The sequence below is a fragment of the Melanerpes formicivorus genome, unplaced genomic scaffold (genome assembly GCF_026170545.1).
Source record: "Melanerpes formicivorus ecotype bairdi unplaced genomic scaffold, bMelFor1.0.p_v2 SCAF_23, whole genome shotgun sequence".
Classification (NCBI taxonomy): Eukaryota; Metazoa; Chordata; class Aves; order Piciformes; family Picidae; genus Melanerpes; species Melanerpes formicivorus.
Genome location: NW_027142375.1, coordinates 10,295,308 through 10,318,628, shown reverse-complemented (window position 1 = coordinate 10,318,628; position 23,321 = coordinate 10,295,308). Strand labels below are relative to the sequence as shown.

The 23,321-nt window shown below is 39.7% G+C and overlaps 1 protein-coding gene across 3 annotated transcripts in view; it reads right to left on the bottom strand.

Moving 5' to 3' along the window:
* The window catches only part of CRPPA (CDP-L-ribitol pyrophosphorylase A), a 111,872-nt gene that overhangs the window by 80,497 nt on the left and 8,054 nt on the right, over positions 1-23,321 (bottom strand). For 2 of the 3 annotated variants that reach the window (XM_068152493.1, XM_068152496.1), the window contains exon 3: positions 5,678-5,827. The exons of the other annotated variant lie outside the window; for it this stretch is intronic. In XM_068152493.1, coding sequence (XP_068008594.1) covers positions 5,678-5,827 — 150 coding nt within the window. The remainder of the gene's footprint in view (positions 1-5,677; positions 5,828-23,321) is intronic. 3 annotated transcript variants of the gene reach the window in all.

Sequence of the window (23,321 nt, the reverse complement as noted above, 5' to 3'; positions counted from 1 at the left end):
AACAATAGCCAATCCCTTTCTTACTCCAAACATTCTCAGGGGTTTGATAGACAAGAACAATTTAAGGATTCCTTTTTCTTCTGCTGAGGACCAGGTTGTACAGTTTGCAGAATATCTCCTCCCCATCTCAAGCCCATCTGGGGACATCTTGTAATGATTTTTGAATGAGTGGAAGAACATCTGCCTCCCAGAACTGACCAAAGTATTTACACGACTCTCCCTGACACACTATTATTTTGAATCGTGTCATTACTGTGCCTATATATAGCAACTCTCTCCTATGTAGGCAGATCCTGTAACATCCCAAAAGAAAATGGGATTGCTTATCATGCAAAAAGTGGGTAATGTTGGCTAGGTATTAATTCAGTGTAGTCCCCAACGAAATACAAATCCTTATATAGTTTCTACACAGATTAGGTAGAGTCCCTAAGGTCAATCCATTCCATGTGGATATCTGCAAGGAGGTTAATAGACATGCATCAGAGAAACATCTCTAAACATGTTGAAGCTCATAGTGCTTCAATGAGCATCCCTGCTTCCTATTCCTATTTACTTCATTTCAGCTTCATCATTCTGATTTGCTAAATATAAACTTCCATAAGCTACAAAAGGTCTACTATCAACAGATGGTTAAACTTGCTACACACGTATCACAAACACCCCCAAAAAGTGGTGTAAATTTGTGGTACATTTGCCCAGGTACAGATCCTGAGGCTAAGCATAAACCAATGTTTAAAAGATAACAAAACAAAAACTAGTGTATCAAAGTGAGTTTCTAAAATTAAAGGCTGTTATAAAGCCATCACTCTAAACAGTGATCAGACATTGCCATGCCACCCACATGGGGAGGATTCCTGCAGAACAGCCCTCCAAAATATATCCCACTCTTTCTTCAGCTGTGTGTAGCTCTTCCTTCTTAGAAGGCCACTGGCTTCAGACTCGTATCACTGAGCAATTCCACTGTATCCCCAGCACTCATGCTGACAACTCTAACCCTTGTATCCTTCCTGGGCTTTTGTTTACATCTCTGACAGAACATGGTCAGGATCTTCTATGCACCACTGCTTTTCTGCTTCCATTTTCAGTTGTTTCTCTGCCATCCCAGTAAAGGCAAAGCTTTTTACCTGTTTCTATCTTCCTTACCTTGGCAGATACTTTTCAAAGATACAATGCTTTCAGTTTGGGTGTTCCAGCTTTTGATACTTTGGTTATGTTACTTGATACAATACCATAACATGACACAACAACATACTTGGTGTTAATGACAAAAGTTTTCCAAGGTCTCTGGGCATCTCACAATATACCAGGTACTGGTATTACAGAAATCAGTCTCAGTTTACTCTGATTAAAGAAAAAAACAGTTTATCTGACTTCCTGATACACGATTTCCTTAAAATATACTGCTTCAGGGGAACACTTGACTTCTAGTAAATGAGGTCTTCCCCTTCCCTCCTCCTCTCAGAATTACAAGATCATGTTCACATTTGCTCCTATTTAATTTTTAAAGCTGAACAGAAACATGAAACTACCCTAAGCAAAAATGAACAAGTCTGGTCTAAGGAACTTATCCTTTATTTGCTACCTTTGGAAAGGGTGGATGTTCAATTAGCATTTACATTTGTCTGATTTCCCTTAGGGTTGGTGAAAATAGAAACGACCATCATTAAAATGAACCTTCTCCTTAACTTTAAAAAAAATAAAGTAATAACAATAAGAAAAGCAACAACAACAAAAACCACACCTGCTGCTTTGGTCCCAGGTAGGCTGAGGTCAGCGATTTTACCACTTTCTCACAGGATTTACTAGCTATTAGAGATTTGCATTTCTAATTTTAGGAAGTTTAACTTGGCCACTACTAACAGTTACTGAAGGTTAGTGTGCAGGCAACAGAACTCAGAGCAGACATGCCATAACTAAGAGCACTGATGCAACATTATGTTTATCCCTTTAACATATTGATACAGCCTTTTACTCAATGTCCCAAGGAAAATCCCTGGCTGAGGTAAAGCCTCCTGCCTGCAAGGCACCACCCACATTATAGATAGTGTTCTTCCACCCGTTGCAGTTGTCTGTACCTGTCCCTTGTCCTCTGCCTGTCAAGCATGCATCACACAACTAAAAGCTGTAACTATTGTAAATTTTATAAATGTGCAACTTCTATAAATTTAACAAATTGTGTTCAGTATCACTAAGGTTGGAAGAGACCTCAAAGATCGAGTCCAACCTGTCACCACAGACCTCATGACTAGAGTAGAGAGGACACTACTGCCCGCTGCAGGCTTGAACTCACGACCTTCCAATTAAGGTATAAATTGAAGGGCATGAAAGCAGTACTGTACTTCCTAAGAGTGAGGTGAAAAGACACATATAGGGTGATGCAGTAACACTCACAGCACATGCAAGGAGACAGTATGATCGGATTTTGGCAGATAGACACACCTAACCCTGTATGCAACACTGCGTAAGGCTTGCTTTCATGTCAGAGAGTTTCCAATGTCACTGAAGACAATGGAGTGCATGCAATTTTTAAGCAGCAAGACTTCAACAGCACTACTATAAAGCTAAGAAGTTCATAGTTATTATGTCAGAAATCTAGACTAATCACAGATAAATCAGAAAGCAATGCATGCCTCAAGAAAGAAAACCTGTTTAAAGTGGGTAGAAAAGGAAGCAAGAGTGAAAACTGAATTGAGATCCAAGACAAATATGAGATGCATCACAATGAAATGCATGCAAACAACCTGGCTGAGTGTCCTCTAATTCTGTGCTGGATTTCTGGGACCAAGTGTAAAGGGAATTCACTGCAGCATACAAATATGTTAAGACACTACTTTAAACCCATCTTTGCCACTTGTATCTACTTCAGTTAATTTTATGTGCAAAACATTTTCCCCCACATCATTACTATCATATTTTTATCAAGCAAGAAATGGAAAACAGTCTTCTAAGGCACTTATTTTTTATTTGATAAAGATCCTACAAAAATACTTTTACAAATGCAATATATAAAATATATTCTAAACACACTGAGAATGGTACTAGGAAAAGGGGCACTAGTCTGTTCTGTAAAGATTGGTACCAGTGAACAAGCGAAAAAAGACTATAGATGGCAAATGGAGGTGGGGAGGTGGGGAGATTCAGGCTGGACATGAGGAAGAAGTTCTTCACTATGAGAGTGGTGAAGCCCTGGAATGGGTTGTCCAGGGAGGTGGTTGAGGCCCCGTCCTTAGATGTGTTTAAGACCAGGCTGGATGAGGCTCTGGCCTGCCTGATCTAGTGTGGGGTGTCCCTGCCCATGGCAGGGGGGTTGGAACTAGATGATCCTTGTGGCTCCTTCCAACCCGGACTGATACTATGATACTAAATGTGGTTCCTTCCAACCCTGACTGATACTATGATACTAAATGTGCAAGGATCAGAGAACTGACCCTTAATTGAATGTTGCAACTCCATGGTCAAGATACTCAGATCTTGCATTCCTGAAAAGTAACATATCTGAAGGTAAAGGATCTAAATCTACCTACTCACATTAGATGTTGCACTTAGAGTTTAAAAGTAGTATTCCACATTAATCACAATGTAACTGAAAAGTCACTTGTAACTGAAAATGTCACTTGAAGCAATAATTCAAATGGACGGTTTCTTTCTAAGGAACACATATTTTACTATTGCTTTTCCCCACATGATCATGATCCTCTCAAGTCAGACAAAATGAATTCCATCCCCAGCTTTCAGAGTGACTTGCAACAAATTATTTTATCTTTTTTTTGTTTGTTTGTTCATTCATCTGAACAATGATACTTGCCTACTGCACCAGGTTGTTGTGGGGACTAACGATGAGTACTTCCAATTCTTGGAACACATCATAAACTGCATCCATTTCTACAAAAATCTGCCCTACAGTAGCTTGACTATGTAGGATTTTCAGGACAAGGATTATCTGTCTTTTTTTTATTGGTTTGTACAGTTCCCAGAACAATAGGGTCTTAATCCTTGACTTGGACAGACAGGCACCATTGAAGCATAAATAATTACCAAACAATATGAGCTGAGAGGTTTAGTGAAGTGTTATCCTTCCCAGAGCTCCAAGGCATAAATGACTAGAATTTAGCCCATGCAAAGGGAACCGGGGACAAGGAACCATAGACTTGGTTGCTTGCTAACAACTTTGGTGGCTTGTTCTTGAGAAAGCAGGGATACAAAAAGGAGATTGATGGAATGCGCTTGTGAGAAGAGAACACTATTCAGAGGAGCATAGGGACTACAAATATAGTTGTCTTTTGAGAAAGGCATTGAGGGCAAAAGCTTTTTATGCCTTTGCCAGCCTGACTATGTCTGCAAACTAAGAGCAAGTAGTAGGAAATGGCAGGGGTTTGGTTTCAGTGAGGGTGGATGGGTTTTCTTGAGAAACAACAGAAACATGCAATTTGCCAAAAGACATACACATCAACAAGAAACAGCTGTATAACCAATGGTATCTGCTATCTCTTGAGATGTCTTCTATGCATGCATATGCTGCCTTTACTGTGAGTATCTCCACTATGTTGATGCTAGAGTCTCACTTAGAAGTATCAGCTGTGTGTTACCATAATATACAACAGGATCATCCCCCTACTTCCCATCAGAATTAGTGGCTGCAGCTAGTCCAATCACTTGAGCAGCTCTTTATCTTGTCCAACCCTTCAGCCTCAGCATCTAAGAATAGCTTCAAGTATCAAGCATAAAGGGGTATGACTTGGAATTTGTGCCAGCATTTTCAAGTAAATTACTGAACAGTTCAGTAATTGTTTCTTCTTCATTGCCTGTCCATGCATTTGTTCTGCTATTGGTGACTTATGTTACACACTCTGGGCTTGCTTACTCCAGAAATGAAAGACTGATAAGAAGCATGACTGTCAACATTACTAGACTGAAAAATAAATCCTTCTAAGTGAAAATGAAGAAATGCACTGCTTCCAGTCAGTCTGGAAGATACCTGGAGGACAGGCATTTCCACAAGGTGATGAATGAAGAGGAAGTAGAATGTTAAGAACAAAGCCTGGAGTGGTTCCAGCAAACTGTGAATGTAGGGTGGGGCAAACAAAAGCAGTCGTCAAGAGGGATAAAAAGCAAAAAGTCAGGTTTTCATATACTACTCACAGTTTTACTTCCTTAAACAAAAAGGACATTAAAGCAATACATTATGGAAAACAAATGGAAAATTACAACAGAGACTATGTAAATATTCTTTTCAGCCACTTAAAAACATGTGCAACACATGAGGAAAGCTAAACATTTACCTAGATTTACCAAGTTAGTATTATCCTAATATTGTTATATAATGTCATTATTTACACTGTCCCCAAAACTCTGATATTCTCAGTCAACAATACATACTTTATAGATGCCTAACTTCCAGCACCTAAACATTTGAGTCTGTTTAAGGTGCAATAAATATTGAAGCAAATCTGTCTTTCCAATAGTTTAAACACCCTCATCCCCTCTTGTACTTGGTAGCTTGATAACTTAAAAACTTGCATAGATCAGATGAATAAAGCACTTCTATCAAAAGGCTAACACACAGTTTGATCTGCTCTGAAATAACTGCCACATCTCTGGTTTTGAAAGGAGAAAAAGGTTGTGATTTTTAAAAGTGAAGTAAATGGAAAAAAAGCCTTAGAAAGTCTCAAAGTCTTACCTGTTGGTATGCTTTATAGATTATATCAAACAAGAAAGCCTGGGGCATTTCACTCGCTCTGTACCTGGCACGTTCCAGTGAGTGGTCTAAACAACCATCTGCAGCAGAGGCAATAACAGTAGAAACTAGAGGACGAATTGCTCCTGCTGCCTGTGGAACAAAACAGGGAGGCCTACATGTTATTAATGTTAGTGTCAGATTAATCAGACAGCTACATTTTTTTTTTTTTAAGAGCTTTAAAAACACATTTTCTACTTGTCTTTTACATACCTCATAATGCACAAGTCATACTGCTTCACATAAGACCTTAAAGATGACTATAGTAAAGGAAGACTGACTGGTGGCCAGTTCACAAAAAAGTCAAGTCCTTCACAAACATCTACTGCAAATATATCTACAGATCTGAGCTATCTGCTTGGCACATTCTCTTCTACGTGCATACTTGGGTGGGTTTTGTTAGGACAGTTCTAGGCCTATTGTGATATCAAACTGCAGCAGATACACCTGAGAATTCTTGTCAATTCACTACATTTATTGCTTTCACAAGATTTCAATTTGGCTGAATTATTCAGAAATAAGCAGTAAGACAAATTTCAGGAAGTCAAACTTATTCCTCTGTCCTGAATTCACCCTGTGAAAACCGAACAACCACACTTACCAGTGAAATCACTGAGACCACAAAATATACATGAGAAAGTATTCAATAACCAGCAGCACTGTACACCAGAACTGGTTATTTTAAATGCTTATATTTCAGTTTGGGTTTTTCTTGGATTTGAAACCAATTAAACATGTAACTTTGATCTTTCCATCCCTATAGTGTATTAAAGATCACGGTATCCCTGAGACAGGGCTTTCAAGCTGGTTTTAGTCATTTTAATACCAGAAAGTTATCCACATTTCATCCATCACTTAAAATGCACTTGCACCAACTTTACATGAAGCTAAAGGCAACTGGGAAAGAGCTGTCCAAGTAATAATGAAGAAATGGCTGCCATGGCAGGATATTGCTTACCAAGTCACAGGACAACAAGGATGCTCCCTAAACATGCTAACCACGGAAAATGGCATCCTTACACTATATTATTATCTATTGGTAAGAATAACAAAAATTAATAATCAACATGTTTCAAAATGTTTGGGATTATCCAACATCTTAAATTGGTATACCTAGAAAACCACCCCTCGTCATGAATTCTGACACTTTTCACTGCAGCCACACATTTTCCAAGCTCTACCAAGTTTGACAGAAAAAATAGGTCTCTTATCACTTAAAATAACAACACTGTTACTGGTGATGTCATTTATCTTGTGTTGGCAATTCCTGTCCCAACAAATTCATTTTTACAAGATTTCTGACCCCAGATAAGCATACAATGGCAGAATGAGATACAAAGTGAGCCCATCTTTTTTCCTCCCAGAAAAGAACTACTTGTCTTCCCTCTTCTCTTCAGACTGCTGAACAATAAAACAAAGAGGAAAGCAGTCAGCCTGTTGAACACTTTGTGAGCTCTAAAATACAGCTTCTTAGTTCATTCTTTACAAGATTAAGAAGAGAATACAAACCAGTTTCTCATGCTCAAAGTTCCAGTATGAATTAGGTACTGGGGCAGTGAGAAGGGAGAAAAAAACGCTACAGAGCAGTAGTATGACAAGAGAAATATCTGAACCACTTTCTCAAAATGGGAAAAGCACTTTTTCTTTCTAATACATGGGAAGAGATATCTTTATAAAACACTACATGGAGCAAGACACTAGCAACACTAGCATTCAAAGGCAACACAGAGAGAAATCACAGAAGAACTATCTGTAAAGGATCTTGAGAAGTCATCTGGCCCATCTTTCTGTCCTAGGCAGGATCAACTTTACTTCCATGACAGAATGGACAAATTGACAGAACTAAGCGCTACTATAATTATAGTAACACATCAACAAATTAAATTAGGAGCACATTTAGCAAACACATTTTTCTTCAAAGTTGTGCATCAGCATAAGTAGAGTGACAAATTTATCTGCAAATTGTGCTCCCTCCATTTCCTGATTCCAGGACATGGATTGTTACTTCTGTATCCCAGCTGCTGGGCATTTGGACTATGCTATTTTGCTCCGCTGTCACATTTTAACTGGTCACAAATACACTCAAAATTAGAAGGCCATGGGAAAATGAGGCAGAGCAGTATGCAAGCCACAGCTTTTCTGTAACTAGTTAAGTCTATTTGAATTTTTTTTTTCCTGAATCAGTTACCATTCCAGAAAACCAGTTAGTAAGAGGAGTTCTTAGGCTGATCCAGTATTTTATTACAGTTTTTAACAATCGTGTCATGTCACATTTTAAGCATAGAACAGGCCAAGAGAATACAATGAAACTTGCATAACCAAATCTCATAAGTGAGACACGCACTCTGAGGAACAAAAACCAAACTCCAATTCCAAATACAATTGAAATGCCCAAAATTATAGTCTTAAAAGCTTTCTGAAACACATTGTTTTCTTGACATCTGGTTTATTGCACAATAAAAAGTCATGAATGTCTGTATCTGCATCTTTGTCACAATACTGCCCTGGTAAGGCCTGGTCCTTTCAAAAGATTCAGGAAGATTTAATTTCTAATAAACCCAAACATTTTTTAACCCCCTCAATTAACTGCTCAAGTAATTGAAAGCTTCATGGCATCTGAAATTTAACAAATGGCATCTTTCCAAACAATTACAGTTTTGCTTTATTCTACCCTAGAACTGAGTCCAGTGTGGCAGGCTGAGAGTTTCTCACCTATCTTCTGTTCATTCCAATGAGAAATGAGAAGTTGGGCAAAATAAATGTCTTCTGCAGCAAGTCCACTCAAATTATACCTGACGCTGACTGATAACAGGAAGTTTAATGCAAAGAATAAGATTTAGCCTGACTTCTAATCTTGCAAAGGACAAAAATTCTTATTAAAAAATAAGAACAACTCAGTCCTTGACTGCTCTATGTTTCAAAACCAGAATGTATCACTCTAGTCATTGAAGTCTGGAAGTTTCTACTGCACAGAAAACCTATGATGATCAGCTGGTGGTCTGAAAGCCCTGAATCAATGGGCTATACCACACTTGAAGGTGCAGCACAGAGCTGAAAGCTTAAAATCTTGAGACAAGATATCATAATTGATTTATTGTTTTGCTCAGTAATGACTCACCTTTCTGCAGGACCTTGGCACACTCACAAAAGCTTCCTCAACCACATGGTGTGACCCAACACCAGGCTTAGTTTACTACCTCAGTGACACAAGAACTACAACTACAGTATCTCCTAAGGCCACTTTTCAGTCTGGGTGAAACCAGGATCAAAAAAAAGGGAAAACACTGGCCTGTGTATGCCTTGTATTGTGTTCACATGGGACAAGAGTTGAGTCTCTGACACAGGAAACCTTGCATCTGCAGTATTCCTGGAGACATTCTCAAACTGGCATACCCTAACACAGTTGCCAAACCCAAGCTGGCTTACAGGGACCTCACCACACATGCTTCTGCTTGCAAAATTGGCTCATGAGCATCTTCATACATGCCAAATGTTATGCTTACACCATGAATGAACATAAGAATTGAGATGTGAATTTTGTTCTCGTATACAGGCTGAAGAAGAGCACCATTAAAGATGAATGTCTCATTCTCTCATTTGATCATACTTTTATTCTGGCAAGAAATTGATTAGATCTATTGAGTCAATACATAATTAAGAGACTAAAACCCAAGTGGCACTGATGAGATTTTATGAAAAAATGAAGTATGAATGTTTAGATCACAGAAGCCTGTACACAACATGGCAACCAGGGTAACACAATGCAGGAGAGGTTATTTTTACTGAATATTCATAAAAATTGAAAGTCCTCATTTAAAATCCCCAAACAACTAAAACCCATTACCATTTCCAAAAGGACCTCAGAGGAGAGAGAGAGATGGCATTTATATCACAAACATTAAATCACAGTATCACAGTATAACTTAGGTTGGAAAGGACCTCGAGGATCATCGAGTCCAACCTGTCACCACAGACCTCATGACTAGACCATGGCACCAAGTGCCACATCCAATCTCCTCTTGAACACCTCCAGGGATGGTGACTCCACCACCTCCCTGCGCAGCACATTCCAATGACGAATGACTCGCTCGGTGAAGAACTTCCTCCTCACCTCGAGTCTAAACCTCCCCTGGTGCAGCTTGAGACTGTGTCCCCCTGTTCTTGTGCTGGTTACCTGGGAGAAGAGACCAACCCCTTCCCGGCCACAACCGCCCCTCAGGTAGTTGCAGAGGGCAATGAGGTCTCCCCTGAGCCTCCTCTTCTCCAGGCTAAACAATCCCAGCTCCCTCAGCCTCTCCTCACAGGGCTTGTGCTCAAGGCCTCTCCCCAGCCTTGTTGCCCTTCTCTGGACACATTCAAGTGTCTCGATGTCCTTCTTGAACTGAGGGGCCCAGAACTGGACACAGTACTCAAGGTGCAGCCTAACCAATGCAGAGTACAGGGGCACAATGACTTCCCTGCTCCTGCTGGCCACACTATTCCTAATGCAGGCCAGGATGCCATTGGCCCTCTTGGCCACCTGGGCACACTGCTGGCTCATATTCAGGTGGCTGTCGATCAGCACCCCCAGGTCCCTCTCTGTTTGGGAGCTCTCCAGCCACTCCGAATGACCCAGCATACAAATTCCCCCAACACACAGTGCATTATTCAGCCGAGACCAACGCTCCATATGTAGAATACAACCTACCAAGAAACAGTTACCAAAAAACTAGAAGCTCCAAAAGACCACAAAAACCAACACACCTACATCAATGACCTGGTCACTTTTGGTTGCCAGAGTTGAAACAGAACACTAAATAGATACAAGTTTAATGATACAAAGTAGGAGGGGGGGGGGGAGAAGAAAAAAAAATGCAGTGGCACAAGATTCTTGCAACAATGCCACAACTACAATTCCTTTTGTTTTACAACAGTGTGGTAACAAGCTCAGATAACCACAGATCTTGCAGGCTGGCATACTAGGAAAACAACTATGCAATGTTTTTGGCAGATGCCTGACCCCAGTAGGCCCCAAGTACTAATGCAGACCCACAATGTTCACTTAAACAGCAAATTTGCAACCTGACCTTCACACAAATGAGAATCACAGCCTGAAACTTTATAGAGTCTATCCCTCTATCATGACTGCCTCCTACTTAAACTACACCAACACTTCACCATTCATAGCCTCAATCTCCCCTGAAATTCATTTTTCCTATGCTTTCTATCTTATTAGCTATCTAGCAGCATTAAGAAAAATGTATATTTTGTATTTCAATCATCCTAACTCACAGAATTACAGAAGAGTAAGGGTTGGAAGGGATCTCTGGAGATCCAGCTAAACCCTCCAGCTAAAGCAGGTTTGCCTAGAACAGGTTGCACAGAAACACATTTCAGCAGGTTTTGAAAGCCTCCAGATTACGAGACTCCACAACCTCCAGCCTGTGCAGGTTGGTTCAGTGCTTTGGTACCCTCCAACTAAAGCAGCTTTTCCTTATATTTAAGTAAAAATTGTGTTATCGTTTTCACACATTTCCCCTTGTCCTGTCACTGGGCACTACTGAAAAGAGCCCAGACCCATTCTCCCTTTATCACATATCGCTAAGGTTGGAAGAGACCTCGAGGATCATTGAGTCCAACCTATCAACACAGACCCCATGACTAGACCATGGCACCAAGTGCCACGTCCAATCCCCTCTTGAACACCTCCAGGGATGGTGACTCCACCACCTCCCCTGGCAGCCCATTCCAATGATGAATGACTCTCAGTGAAGAACTTTCTCCTCACCTCAAGCCTAAACTTCCCCTGGCGCAGCTTGAGACTGTGTCCTCTACCCTTCAAATATTGATCAGCACTGATAAGATCTACTCTTTCTTCTCTTTCCCAGGCTAAAGAGCTCAGGTCTAAGTTCATTAAGACAGATGCTCCAGTCCCTTAATCATCTGTGGCCCTCTGTTGGACTCTCTCCAGTAGTTCCTTGTCTCTCTCGAGCTGAGGAGCACAGAACTAGGCATAATACCCCAGATGTGGTCTTACCAGGGCAAAGTAGAGGGGGAGAAGAACCTCTTTCAACATGCTAGCCACACTCTTCTTAATGCACCTCGAATACTGTTGGCCTTCTTGGCCACAAGGCCACACTGCTGGCTCATGGCAAACTTGTTAACCACCAGAATTCCCAGGTCCTTCTTGGCAGAGCTGTTCCTAACCTGTGCTGGTGCATGGGGTTATTCTTCCCTAGGTGCCTTAATTGAACCTATCAGTTTCAATATGTGCTAAAATTACCTAGGAATAGGCCTGATATCAAATGGATACAAATACAGCTTATGATTGCTATCTCTAAAAGCATGCCCCTACTCTAATGTTTCGACATGTTTCCTCAATATTCCTATTTGCTAATTTTAATTTTTGAGTCAGACTTGTTTCCAACTCCAAGCAAAGTAGTACTTAACCAAGTCATTCTGCTGTAGAAAAAAACCCAGACTTATCTTGCACATATATGCTGGAAATAGAAATACATCAAAATATATTTTCATCAATTCAAATCACCTAACTCCTTTGAAACCATATGCTGGAGATTGTGGGGCTAGTCATACTTAGCAGGACAAATAAATCCATCTTGGAACTCCATTAAAGTCAATTCTGTAGCGGTGAGTCTGGCAAATATATAAATGATTTTATCTCACTTTTCCATGAAGACAAGGATTGCATGAGCACACTCTTCATATGATAACAATGGTAATTTCAACAAATTAGGTACCTGAGAGTTTACAAACACGTCCTGGAATGGTTTTTATTAGGTGAAAGCTTATTTATGTTACCAAACACTACCACCTTCTCAGGATTTCAGCCTAACTGGGTCTGTCTGTGAACCAGTGAAAGCTCAAAACAACTATTATTAATTTCTTCCCATTTGATTCCATCAAATTGTTTCCACATGCTACTATAGGCAAAGTATTTTTGCACAGATCAAACTACTTGCCATGAAGGGCATTCACAGCCAACTGCAGTACAAATATAGAGAAATAAACACAGTATCTATGATGCAAGAAACAGGTAGAAACATGCACTTCCATTCAGACATCTGCACTCAAACTAATTGTATCTACAGTAATTAACATGCTTCAGCCACATTCAGTAATTACTACTTAAGTTAGGACTGAAATAAGATATCTTTCAGTAGAGACAAATTTATCTAACAGCATCTTCAAAGCAAAACTCAAACTCAATTATAAGATTAAAATATTTCACATATTTAGGAGGATGCTGCTTTAAAATATTTTATATCATAAATTTGAAGGGAAGAATGGATAATAAAAGAGTCATCCAACTATCTTTGTAAAATAAAGCAGATGGACAATTTCTTCCAAAGCACATTCAAGGTACAGCACCGAAACACCACATCTTTTTTTCCTTCTGTTTCCTCCTCTGCATTTTTTATCTAGCTGCTGCCAAGCTTACCTCCTCTACAACTACAAGTCACAATCTATGAGAAGTTTTGATTCCACTGCAGAGATAGAAAACTTTAAAAGTGTTTCCCCTTCCAGCCTACAGAAATCCTGGCAAACAATTCTATTTGGATGGAAAAGTTCAGTGCATAGACTAGAATAAACCAGGTTGGAAGAGACCTTCAAGATCATCGCGTCCAACCTATCATCCAACACCACCTAATCAACTAACCCATGCAACCAAGCACCCTGTCAAGTAGAGAAAGTAACAACACAAACTGAGCAATCATTCCATTACAGAAGTAATGGATAAGCTTCAATCTGTCTGTATGTACCAAGCTTTCTAAGGTTAGAAGTGAACACATGCTTATGCACAACGCAGACAAACTTCCAAACTGTGAACTATATGTAGGCTTGGATCAGCTCAGAGTTCATAACCTCATTTTGCATACAGAACCCACTTATTCGCTACACAACCAGGCATGGCAGCAGTCTGGCTGCATAGGTTCAACTCAAACATCACCATCTGACTCATAACTCCTGTTGTGTCCAAGAGACTCTCCCAAACCAGTACCTCGGGTGCACACCCCTCTTGAAGGACCAGTCAAGACTACAGTCAACCAGGATGACTCAGTGAAGATCAGCAGACCACACCATATTCCCATATCATGCAGAAACACCAATGGACAGGACATATCATACTTTCACCCACAAACTCACACATGTAGCACAGACATAATTTGTGTGGCAGTGCTGTGGTGGGGACAGGATTCCTTTTACTTATTCACTCTTCTGACAAGCACCATCTGCAATTTGGGCTGTACATCCATGAGAGATTAAGGCTGAAGAAAAAAGTTACCTTGTTTCTATCAGGTATCTGCCTTGTTTGAAACAAAGAAGTTCCAATCCCCCTGCCATGGGCAGAGACACCCCACACTAGATCAGGCTGGCCAGAGCCTCATCCAGCCTGGGCTTAAACACCTCCAGGGACGGCGCCCCAACCACCTCCCTGGACAACCCATTCCAGGGCTTCACCACTCTCATGGTGAAGAACCTCCTCCTCACATCCAGCCTGAATCTCCCCACCTCCAGCTTCATTCTATCATCTTTGATTCTCATTAATGAGATACAAACTGAAATTTCTTCTTGGTAGGCAGTATCACCAACCAGTCCAATTTCAGCTATCTTGACATATTTGTACTGGCAGCTTTTAATTGCCCAGGGACAGCACTGGTTGAAATGTTAAACAAGCCTGGTGTAACAGATATTAAGCCTAATCATCAGCCAGACAAAAAGAAGGTTAATTAGAACAGATGTAAGGAGTTCTGAACACTAGGAAAAAAGACTTGTATGCTAAACTTCACTCAATTTCCTTAAAGTCTGTTTACCCAGCTGGCTAGGAGCAATAGCTGAACTCACTAAAACTGGGCACACGTTAATCTTAAACCAACACCAGGAAGGAAGAAGATATAATTGTTATAATTGTGTTTATTCCTAGCTGCAAAAGAGAGGATGTTTAATCAGAAATTTAACATACACTTTGATCCAATATTAATGAGCTGACACTATGTTGTACATTGAACTGACTTCAAAGACACAGGATCCCTAAAACAAATGTAATGTATATTTATGACACTGTTTAAGAAAAAGAAAACACTTCTTCTAATGAGGTCACCTTTATCAGAACATACTACCTGAGTAACTAGGGATAGTCCATGTACATCAAGACATGTGAGAGCCTCAAAAGTCAGCTAGAGCAAACAACAGATTACCAGTAACAGAAACATTGCTCGTAAATTAAGACTGCATATGTTCTTTTTTACTTGACATAATTTCTGTTCTTCTGTGTTGAAGGCATTTACCTCTAAGTGTTAGTAAATATACTTTTGATCTAATCAACAACATGCTAAATTCTAAAAGTTTTTCTGAGGAAAAATTAAGATTTCAAACAGAGAACAAAAAAGATTCCACTCCAAAACACATAATAGGTACATACAACAAAAAACATATGAGGTTGAGGAAGAAAGCAGAGCTAGGCCTATCACAGGCTACAGTTTTTCAACACCAACACAACAAGCTCAGGAACATACAGGAAGTGAAAAAGGCAAACCCAAGAACAGACAGTGAGCTGCTTAGAGAAGGAACAGAAGAGACCTTCAAGATCATCACATCCATCCCATCAACCAATCCAACGCACCTAAACAACTAAACCATGGCACCAAGCACCCCATCAAGTCTCCTCCTGAACACCTCCAATGATGGTGATTCCACCACCTCCCCAGGCAGCCCATTCCAGTGGGCAATCACTCTCTCTGTATAGAACTTCTTCCTGACATCCAACCTAAACCTCCCCTGGCACAGCCTGAGACTGTGTCCTCTTGTTCTGGTGCTGGCTGCCTGGGAGAAGAGACCAACTTCTGCCTGTCTACAACCTCCCTTAAGGTAGTTGTAGAGAGCAATAAGGTCACCCCTGAGTCTCCCCTGCTCCAGGCTAAGCAACCCCAGATCTCAGTCTCTCCTCATAGGGCTTGTGTTCCAAACCCCTCACCAACTTTGTTGCCCTTCTCTGGACATGCTCCAGCAAGTCAACATCCTTCCTAAACTGAGGGGCCCAGAACTGGACACAGGACTCGAGGTGTGGCCTAACCAGTGCAGTGTACAGGGGCAGAATGACCTCCCTGCTCCTGCTGGCCACACTGTTCTTGATGCAGGCCAGGATGCCATTGGCCCTCTTGGTTGCCTGGGCACACTGCAGGCTCATGTTCAGCCTACCATCGACCAGTACCCCCAGGTCCCTCTCTACCTGGCCACGCTCCAGCCACTCTGACATATACACTTAAAAGCAAAATGTGATACTGCAAATAACTTATTTATACAAATATTTGATTTCATATTAAAATCAGTGTCTTTTCAAAAAGCAGATTGAAAATAAGAATTTCATTTGTGTTGCTCTTGTATTAGGAATCCCTGCAATAAATCTGGTTAATTCCTTTTAATGAAGAGTAAAATTACAAAAGCTATCAAAATTAAAGTACATTTTTAATGACATCATACAAATTATATGGCATTTCTTGTAGTGCATTCCTTAGGAGAAGGCATACATGATGTTCCCTGAAAGAAATAAGAGAATGGTCAAGGAAGTCTGTGTTTTCCATAAACACAACAGTACTGTATATTCAATGAAATACATTTTATTGTATTATTAGCCAAGTAAAAATCTTATTACCTTAGCTAACATATTTTGTTACTTTTTGTGCAGTGCAATGATTGGTAATGACTGCAATGTTCAACAACTTCTCATTTGTTAAGGTTCTGCTTTCTTCATGATAAGATTATTTTGAAGTACTTCAAAGTTTGCATGAATATGCATAATACCACCAAAGACCCATATTAGTATATGTATAGTACATAATCCAGACCACACATAGCATCTCCCACCTGAAGAGCAGTACATGCTGGTATAGTGCTTCAAAAGACTCTTACAACATATTTAATCTCTTGGGTTGACAGCAATAGGTGTTGTAGGGATTCTGTATCATGTTAAAGTCATTCTAAGCAATTTAAACATTCCAAAGCAAACCATGTAGCCAGTATGCTGTCAGTACTTTTCAGTATTGTCCAAACTGCTTTAAAATTGTATTTACCACTTAATGTTTAGGCACTCAGCATAAAACACCAGTAAGATGAGCCACTGGCACTGTCTTGTTCTACATGGTGCTATACTGCAAATCCAGGTGTCAAAAATTAAACAGACCATTTGCTATAAAAATTAAATGAAGCACAAAATCAAACATTTTGCCTCTAAAATTATCAAGAATATTTATTTTACTTTGACTGCACAGCATGATCTTGCACTAACAAGTAATGAATAATCTCACAGCCAGCAAGCCATCTTTCATACCCTAATTACTGATTTACATCCCAAAAAGCTCTCAGTGAGAGCACCCTGTGCCACTAAGGATTTTGCACATTAGAGTAAGAGAAGCTACCATTTGTATTCAGCGGAGTCGAAATCTTGAAGCTACTGTCATAGGAGTTACAACTACAGTTAAGAAGTCATAGTTTACCTCCTGATAGTCCACATCATTGCAAAATCATGAGTATCATGACGTGAAGGCTACTGATATCACTGTGCATCATTAAACATGATTTGCATCATTACAAAGAAGAAAAAAAAATCTTGAGATGTTGTAGGAGGACTCTTGCACAATTTAATCAACCAAATGCAAAACTGCAGCATTTAATTAATAACTCTTTCCCATACACACAGTTTTGAGCAACCAAAAACCACAGGCACTATCATGTGCTGTAATGCAATTCCCTAAGCAACTCTGCACCTGCTTATCAAATGTGCTTCCCCCTTCTGAATTCACTCAGCTGTTTCTCTTGGAACTGCTTTCTTTGCAGGAATCATTGCACTTAAGGTTGTCTCTCTTACAGCCTGTTAGACTCAAAATTTTAAGTCACCTCTTTAAACAAGCTTCATCTAAGACCTTCTCTGTTATCAAAGGCCTTGTAAAATGGAGTGTTATACTTTACTACGCACATTTGGCTCAAACAGCAACTCTAATACATGTATGTATGAACCTGATACCTGATGAATTCTCTCCTACAAGTTTCAATGCTCCTCAAGGCAGTTTTAGTTCTATCTGCATCACAACCCACTTACTTTCTTGGAAACAGCAGGATAAACACAGAACCAGTCCAGCAAACTATTACACCATATGAAACAGGCCAAGTTGGCTTTCAGAAGCTTCACCAAACCAGCAGGGCTGGTGCTGCCCTTGCCACAAACACTCAGATCACAAACTGCAGCTGAGGGCACTTATGGATGAAAACTCACGAATTCTTTGTACTCAAACATTTGATAAAAAAGGGGGGGGGGGGAAAAAAACATGTGGAAGAGTGTGCAAAACCTAGTCCTTCACCAGAGAAATGTGGCTCAAAATCATGCCTTATAGAAGTGGCTAACACGATCCAAGGCATTTATTCAGCTACTCACACATGATGGACAAGCTGAGATGTCCCTTGTTTTAAGAACTATTCTTTACTCTTTGGAACTGATGCAGGAAGGAGAAACCCAAGTGATTAAATATGCACATTTTTGCTACAGGCTGATTTGTGTTCCAAAGTCATATAGTTTATTCAACCAAAGCACACAAATTAGCCTCAAATCAACAGCAGTGTCATGCATACAGCTTCTCTTAAATCTAAAAGTACATTTCATACACATTAATTACTTCAGCAACCACTTCAGTACAGAAAGCTATGCCCAAAATTTATTTCCAGGAATCCTACCTAAAAACCCAAAATAAACCAAAACCAAAAGAAACCAAACCCAAACAACTAAGGTAAAAATTACTGTATGTGTAAGCTTCCAGAAGCAAAACAATGTGAGAATGTAAGTTAAATTCTGTTTTAAAATAATTTCCTAGTAGTTGTTGTATTGGGTACAACACAAATATGCTGCAAGGAAGACAGGGAGACTATAATTTAAGTTTCTCTCTCTGATTTACTTATTTCAGTTGGTTGAGTTGCATCCTTTCTAATGAATGCAATGAATTATCTAAACTGCTTAAACTGAAACTGGGAACAGAGTTGCTTCTCCCCTTACAAGTGCCTTCCTAACACCAAACACTATCTTGTTAGGACAAAGACTTCAAGTATTTGCTAACAATACATTACTTCTCCATTCAACACAGAAAGTGGCTTGGGTGAGAAGGCTGTAGCTGTCTACGGGATCAATAATAACATAAGAGATGGAAGCATCAGGATTTTTCTGATAGTTGAAAAAGGAATAATGTGTAATCTAATAGCAGAACAAAAAAGAAATCACACTTCATTTCTCCACACATTCAGAGCAGTTCCAGGCTTAGTGAACAGATTATGATCTTCACAACATTGTAGCTCTTCAAGCACTGTCTTCTAAAATTGCTACATAACACCCCTGCAGTTCATTAATATGTATTTTTAGAAGGCTGACTTACATCAATGTAAACTGCAGAACTCATTATTTTTATTCCATCAATGGAATATCAAGATGGCAATATGCCATCAGTTCTTGATTCTGCTTTTGCACCAAGCACCAGTGACAGGACAGCAGGAGCACCCCAAAGTATGAAATGAACACAGAACCTCTGAGAATACAGGTACAGGATGACTTCAGGTGACCCAATATATAAATGAAGGAAAAATGGTCTGCTACTGATGCAGCCTTCATAATTAGCTAAAGTCAGTCTTTGATCACAACAAAAAGGAAAAAAATCACATGCAAAATATTTCATATATAACAAAGACAGAAGAAATAACATAAAAAAATAACTGCTTCTAAGAGAAGAAGAATAAAGGACAGAGGAAGCAGAACCGCTCCAGCAGTGGTGTCCCCATTCAAGTATATTGCCTTGAACATACCAGATGGGCCTATTTACCAACCCAAGTCCTCCTTCACCTTCAGCTGCTAATGCAACTCAGTCATACAGAAAGCATTTTATTTTGCTACCTAACTAAGCAAAAGAACAGCATGTGCACTGGTGCATGTTTTCTGCTCCAGCAAGACTGGTAACCACAGCACGGAGGCTGAGTAAACTCAGGCATGGGCTGAGCATAATATGTATTATTTCCTGTCTAAGGGTATTATTTTGACTGATTATGTATGTGAACAAAGAGTCCATGAAACTGAGTAGCACTGTACATCTGTATTGGCATGTATGCTTTCTTCAGATCCTTGATAAAGTACACAATAAAGTAATTCTGTCAGACAGCTTCCAGAAAACAGATTCTATGAATGCCGTTTTGATTCAGTCTTTTCAGAGAAATAAACTAGATTTGAAAGTACAGCTTTTGCTAGCCACCAAAATTCTTTGAGTGTATGTGTCTTTGTTTTGTTTTTTTTTAAGCTCTCAACAGCAGAACTGACACGTTCCTCCTCGCCTTCCTGATTTCTTTTTCCTGTTGTACGATTTTTTCCTCCTTTTTAGTTCTGTTGTTTAAAATGCTATGTTGCCAACGAAATAATGCTAGAGGCTTTGGACTGCTGCCTTCTGAAGCTTCCACTTTCCCCAGCTTTTACTAGCAATAAAGGATTTGTTTCTAGAAACGTGTCATTTAAATTATAAAATTACCCCCAGAACATAAATGGAATTTAATTGGTTACAAACTAATATTTTCACATAATCAAGGGATTGTTTAGGGGATTTAAGGCATAATTTATTAGTTCTGGATAAGGTGAACATTTTGATTCCTGCAGGCAAATAACAAACTGATTAGTAAGTGTAATAAAATAATTTATTTGTCTAACAATTGGCAGCTAGAAGTGCAATAACTTACTTGATCAATTGCCATGGTAAAGAACATGAAAGTGTCACATAATTATGCTACCTGTATGGTATGCAGATGAACAATACTGCATTAGTCCTATTACGCTAGTGATTTCATACGATGTTTCTGCCAGGGTTTGTACCTTTCTACATAATGCAAGAGGAAGTAATTACTTTTTGTACTGAAAGATTGAAGGAATTACTCCCTTCCAGATATGCAAAGAATTTGGCTATAGGAAGAACTAAAGAGGATAGCTTCTCTTGACCAATTTTTTTCTGATATTCAAACCACGCAAGTAAGTTTTGAGAAACAGTCTTAGTTTTCCAGTCATTTAGTTCTTCACTTGACAGCTACAGAATTCTGAAGAGAGCCACCTCTCTCTGGAAGGAAGCTTTTTCAATTTGTTACATGAAATTAAGTTCCTCTCAAGCTCCTAAATTCAATTACTTTCAGGTAACGCCCACAGCTAACATCTTTTGGAGTCCAGTTGTCTGACAGCCTAACCTCACGGAATTCTGTGGATCTAAGCCAACACTAAGCCAATAAATACCACACACACTTCAGATAGACATTACACAATGTAAAAGACTAAGACAAATGTCTAAGATCACCTTTTTGAGATCAAATTACACTTCACTGATCTAGGTAAGCCAACTTACTAGTCAGTAGATCAGATGAACTAGAGTATGTTACCTTGAGAAGGTCAGTAGTGACTGCCTCGGCTCTCTACTGTTTTACCCAAATAAAAAGAAAACCAGGGAAAAAAAAATACTAACTTCCAAAAAAAGTCAACAAGGTAAAAAAAATTAAACCACAAAGAAAAATGAGATGTGACCTACCATAACACACAAAGACACCTAAACAGAAACAAATTCAGACAACAGCTACTTCTCATTTCAACCAACATCAGCACATTCTTCTACTGTTCTCCAAACTCATTTAAACCAGACTTACAAAGCAGGTACATTTCAAACTCTTTGGCAGAGAATCAGTTCTGTAATGCTATTTTTGTTTTATATGAGACTGGTCAAAGACCTTGTTAAAATTCTAACAGAATTCAAGTTTTAATGACTGCAAGCTTGTGTTCTGTATCACTGAAAACTATAGAGTAGTTGCTATTTATTGCCATTTCTCATTAAGCCTGTCTACAAAAGTACAGGCTGACCAGTAAGAAGCCCAATATATTAAGATTTTCAACAATGTTCTGAGAGACCTAGCACAATTTTATTTTCATAATAAACATTTTAACAAGTAGCACAATCCTAATTTATACTATGAGCTTTCAAAAAAAAGAGTGTAGGAGCTCTAAGGAAATACAAGCTCTAAGCAAACACCTATGGGCTCTTTATTCCATTATCAAAGGTGTGCATTGCCTGCCAGCTAGTTTATATCTTACCTCATTTCTCAAAAAAAAATACAATTAATGGTAAATTTTCCTAGCTTTCTAGTATCCAATCAGTAATGACTTTACTTCAAATCATCTCCTTAAAGAAGGAAAGCATTCTACAGTCTTATCGATGGAGCAGTGAAGTACAAAGTAAAAGATAAATTGCACAAACAAGCCTGTGGATAAGCCATGAATTCTTATGTCTCTGCCTCAGCCAGCCAGTTCATCTACCAGTTCCTCTTGCTGCTAGTGCATGCTTTTAATGCACACCATTTTACTTGCATAACACAACTTTTACCAACTTGCATTGGATTTGTCTAGCAGTGTTTTCGTAGCAGGAGAGGGGTCTACTGGTATGGTTCCTGTAACAATTCAAGTATCTCCCCACCCCCAAGTTGAATTGTCTCTGGCCAAGGCCAAGATGAGAATATTTAGGAGGGGAAAAAAACTTGTTAGGCAAGTTCTTTTGTTTTGGAGAAGAGTGAGACTGGAGAGAGAACCATGTGGATACTGAGGTCAGTGAGGAAGGAGGAAAGAGAGAGGTGCCAGAGCAGCCTTTTAGTTCTGGCCAGTGGTGATATGGCAGGTTGAGCACCTGCAATGCTTTAGAGATCAAGAGTAGGGCAAAATCCCAACTGCAGCCTGCAGAGACCCCATGCTGCAGCAGCAGCAGCGGACTGCTCCCAAAGACCATTGTTAACACAGAGAAGTCTGTGCTGGAGCAATTGCTGTGATAGAGGACTGTCTCCCATGGGAGAGACACTATGTTGCAGCAGGGGGAGACTGTGAGGAATTTTCCCCCTGAGAAGGAAGAAGTGGCAGAAACACAGGAAGGACTGACCACAACCTTCATTCCCTGCCCCCTCCTACCACTGGTGGGGATGAGGTAGAAAACCTAAAAGCTGAGCTCAGGAAAAAGGGAAGGGTGGAGGCAATTACATTTTTTTAAGGTCTGGTTCTTAAAAACAGAGGCCAGTTTCTCATTGTCCTGCTGTGATTCAATTTGTAGAATGGTGGTGCTGGTTCTGTTTAAATTAAATTGATTGTTTCCCCAAGTCAAATCTGTCTTTGCCTGTGACCAAAACACAGAGGAGTGAGCCCTCCCTTGTCCCCTTGAACCTTTTGTGGTATTTTATCCTCCCCATTCCACCTAAGAATGGTAGAAGTGAGCAAGCAGCTGTCAGGTGCTTTGTTGCTAGCTGGGTGGGCTTAAAAGACAACACAATTCTTCCCTCTTTCCCAGCAGTTTGCAATGTTTACAGATTCTAGAAAAAATTATCATTAATACAGAGGTATCTCTCTTGCCACCACTTATTCAGGATTTGCATGCAAGTCTTAGATAAGAACACAAAGTTTGCAAGTCAGCAGTGTAGTAATCCAGCATTAGGGGAGAATTCTACAGGGAAAAATGTAAACTATCATTATGCAATCTACCTTTCAACTAACAAATTGCTGATT